The sequence below is a fragment of the Arachis duranensis genome, chromosome 4, assembly GCF_000817695.3.
Source record: "Arachis duranensis cultivar V14167 chromosome 4, aradu.V14167.gnm2.J7QH, whole genome shotgun sequence".
NCBI lineage: Eukaryota > Viridiplantae > Streptophyta > Magnoliopsida > Fabales > Fabaceae > Arachis > Arachis duranensis.
In genome coordinates, this window is record NC_029775.3 from 115,584,866 (window position 1) to 115,588,245 (window position 3,380).

The window sequence follows — 3,380 nt, forward strand, 5'->3', positions numbered from 1 at the left end:
ACATATAGCTGACTCTTACATAAGAGAAATACAATAATTTTAAAAGCAAGAACAAAAATAAAAATAATATAAGATTACACACATGAAAAGACCAACACCAAGACTTGTGACTTAAAAGATCTTTTGCAGCAACCTAAAAACATCTATGGCGAAAGCATTTCCCAGTGCTAACCCAGCAACAAGGCCACCCCCATATCCAATTAGAATTACCATCCAATACAATTCAAAGAAAGATCCTGACTCAGAATCTTGATCACCATCAGGTTTTTGCAATGGATACTTAGGAGGATCTTCACATTTCTTCAACAATTGAATCCCGCACAAATCCTTGTTTCCTTCAAATGAATTATTATCAAATGTGGAAAGTTGTCCATTTTCTGGGATTGGACCTGAGAGATTGTTGAAAGACACATTGAAGAAATCCAAGAAGGTTAGCCCTGTGAGTTGTTGAGGAATATTTCCTGACAGGCTATTGAGAGAAAGGTCCAACACTTCAAGATTTGAAAGCTTTCCGAAGGAAGATGGGATACTGCCAGTAAACATGTTATTGGACAAATTGAGCACAACAAGGCTATTCAAACTTCCCATGATATCCGGAATCTCACCATAAATTTTGTTGCTTGAAAGATCAATGGCTACCATATGATGAAGGTATTGACCCCCACGATAATTCATGACAACTCCTTTGTTGGACATTGAAAATGAAGTCAAATCAATATCTATCAACATATTCTCACTAAAAATCCTGTCCTTGAAATCCAGTTGTCTTTTGTTGGATATGATCATCGATTTGAAGCACAAGATTATTTCTGATGTTAATTTTGTTGAGAAACCATTTTGAGAAAGATCAATGATTCGAAGCTGGGGAAATGTGTATTTCAATGGACACATTATAGCTCCATAAAATTGATTATCACGTAAAGAAACAACCTTTAACTTAGGAAGAGATCCTAACCAGAAAGGAAATGAGTCATTGAAATGGTTATGTCTCACATCAAGAAACTCTAGCATTCTGCAATTGACAAGTGCTCTTGGCAATTGACCAGACAACTTGTTAGAACTAAAATCAATCAACCGAAGGGCATTTCCTTTCACATAAGTTTGAGGAATATTCCCAGTCAGTTTGTTTTCTGCGAGCCACAAAAGTTGAAGAGATTGACTAAAGCTTCCCAAACATGATGGAATCATGCCAACTAAGTAGTTGGCAGATAAATCAAGATATATAAGGGATTGTAGATTGCATATCAAGGGGGATATTTCTCCTATTAACAGGTTGTTGGAAATTTCCAAAATCTGAAGAGTTGTTTTACTCCATATCCAACTCGGTATAGTCTTTATGCTATTCAGTGGTATGAAAAGATCAGTCAACTCTTGCAAGTGCTGTATAAAATTGGGAAAATGAACTAAGTTGCATGACCCTAAATCCAATGATTGAATTTGAGGAGGAAATGTTACGTTGGTAGTGCTCTTCCCTTCAAGAAAAGACAATTTGTTGCCTCCGCCTAAACCAAGATTAGTAAGCTTTTGGAGCTTTGAAAGCATGTCAAGTTTGATCTGTCCTTCCAACATATTATCAGTTAGATCAAGAACTGTAAGATTCTCTACCAAGAAAAGAAAAGATGGAATTTCACCTCGAAGATTATTGTGTTGAAGATTCAAGATATTTAATGTGCTTAAGTTCATTATCCAAGTTGGAATTTCTCCATTTAAATTGCACCAACTCAATTCTAACCGCTGAATTGGAGGAAGTATTGTCACATTGACAGTCCTATTTTGTGTGAACAAAGACAACTTGTTTTCGGACAAGTCAAGAAAGTTAAGCATTTTTAGCTTCAAAAACATGTCAAGTGCTAGTTGTCCTTCAAAGAGATTATACGGCAGAGACAAAAATTCAAGATTTTCGAGTCTAAAAAGAGACTGCGGGATTTCACCATGAAAGCTATTATCTCCAAGAGCCATGTAAGCTAAATTGGTCAGGTTTCCAATGGATTCAGGTAATGTGCCCTGCAAATTTTGGTTTCTTGCAAAATTCAAAGATGTTAAGTTTGCAAGAGAGAATATTCCAATAGGAAACTCACCATATAGTTCACATTGGCGAAAAGAGAGTTTCTGCAGAGATGTAAGGTTTGTGAGTGTGTGAGGTAATGATGATGAAATGGTGACAAAATTAAGACGAAGTTGTTCTAGTCTTGTTGAGTTTTGAATTAAGCTTTTTAGAGTGGATACCTTGAGTTGTAAATGGTTGATCACTAAATTATCAAGGGGTTCCACAATATAGCTGCGAAGATCAAGGGATAACAAGTTGGACAAATGGGAAATTTGAGTTGGGACTTCACCGGAAAATGTGGTTTCACCAAAGTGAGAAACATTCAAATGCCTCAGTTGTGACAAGTCACCTATCCTGGCTGGAATTTGTGAGTGATTGAAGTGATTGTCTGAAAGATCAAGGCTTTGAAGATGCACAAGTGAGAAAAGGGTGCTATTGGGATCCATGGAACCATGGAGTTGGCTGCTACTGAGATCAATGGAAATGACATGACCTGTGAGCTCATCACATTCAATGCCATCCCACAAGCAGCAATCTGTGGACGGATTCCAAGAAAGAGTTTTAGGATAACTGAAAGGATTGTAGGAAGCATACTTACTTATGAAGAAGCTTTGTTTAAAGCTGAGCAAGGCATTGCTTTCATGTTGATGGCATTCATGATGATGAGTAGTAGTTGAATCATTCAAAGTAAAACAGTTTGTGAACAGGGAGGATGAGAAGAGGAGAAGAAACTGTATGGAGAAAGCAAGAGAACACAAGAACCCCATTATTGTCAGTTGAATTGAAATAGGTTTCAATGGATGAAATGTTTGGGACACTTGAATCGGTTTTTATAGGCAAGTATAAAGTGTCCGCGTTCTCTAAAATGGGTGGAGACTCTAACAACCATCTTTTTTCCACTACTATTTCACTTTGCTAACAACTTTGCATTTGACGTCGTCGTTCATACTTAACTGTACATGCAACTTCATGACTTCTCTACTCATAGAGTCATCACTCACAAGTCACAGGTGACAAGTGACAAGGTACCTTTCAAACCTTATCTTCATCTTTCTTTACCTCAACAAACTTCCTTGCTATTGGTGTTCTAAGTAAAGCACTTGCAAAAGTGATATGTATATGTATTTTTTTTCAAAAATGCTATTTGTATACTAAAATCAGCCACTAAAATTAACCACCAATATATTTGTGTATAAATACATGTGTGGTTTAATTTATTTTTAATGTGTATGATGGTTTCAGTGGCTAAGAGAAGAGGGGTTGAATCTTAGCCCCCTTTTCGCTTGATAACACTTGCTAACTTGTCAGACTAATTCTGGAAACTTTTACTCTT

General features: G+C 36.6%; 1 protein-coding gene across 1 annotated transcript; it reads right to left on the reverse strand.

The window, feature by feature from the left end:
• On the reverse strand, positions 1 to 2,951 carry LOC107486308 (receptor-like protein 6). Its single transcript, XM_016106855.3, has one exon. The coding sequence runs from the start codon at positions 2,812 to 2,814 to the stop codon at positions 112 to 114; it is 2,703 nt and encodes a 900-aa protein (XP_015962341.1). The 5' UTR covers positions 2,815 to 2,951; the 3' UTR covers positions 1 to 111.
• Between the last annotated feature and the right edge of the window lie 429 nt (positions 2,952 to 3,380).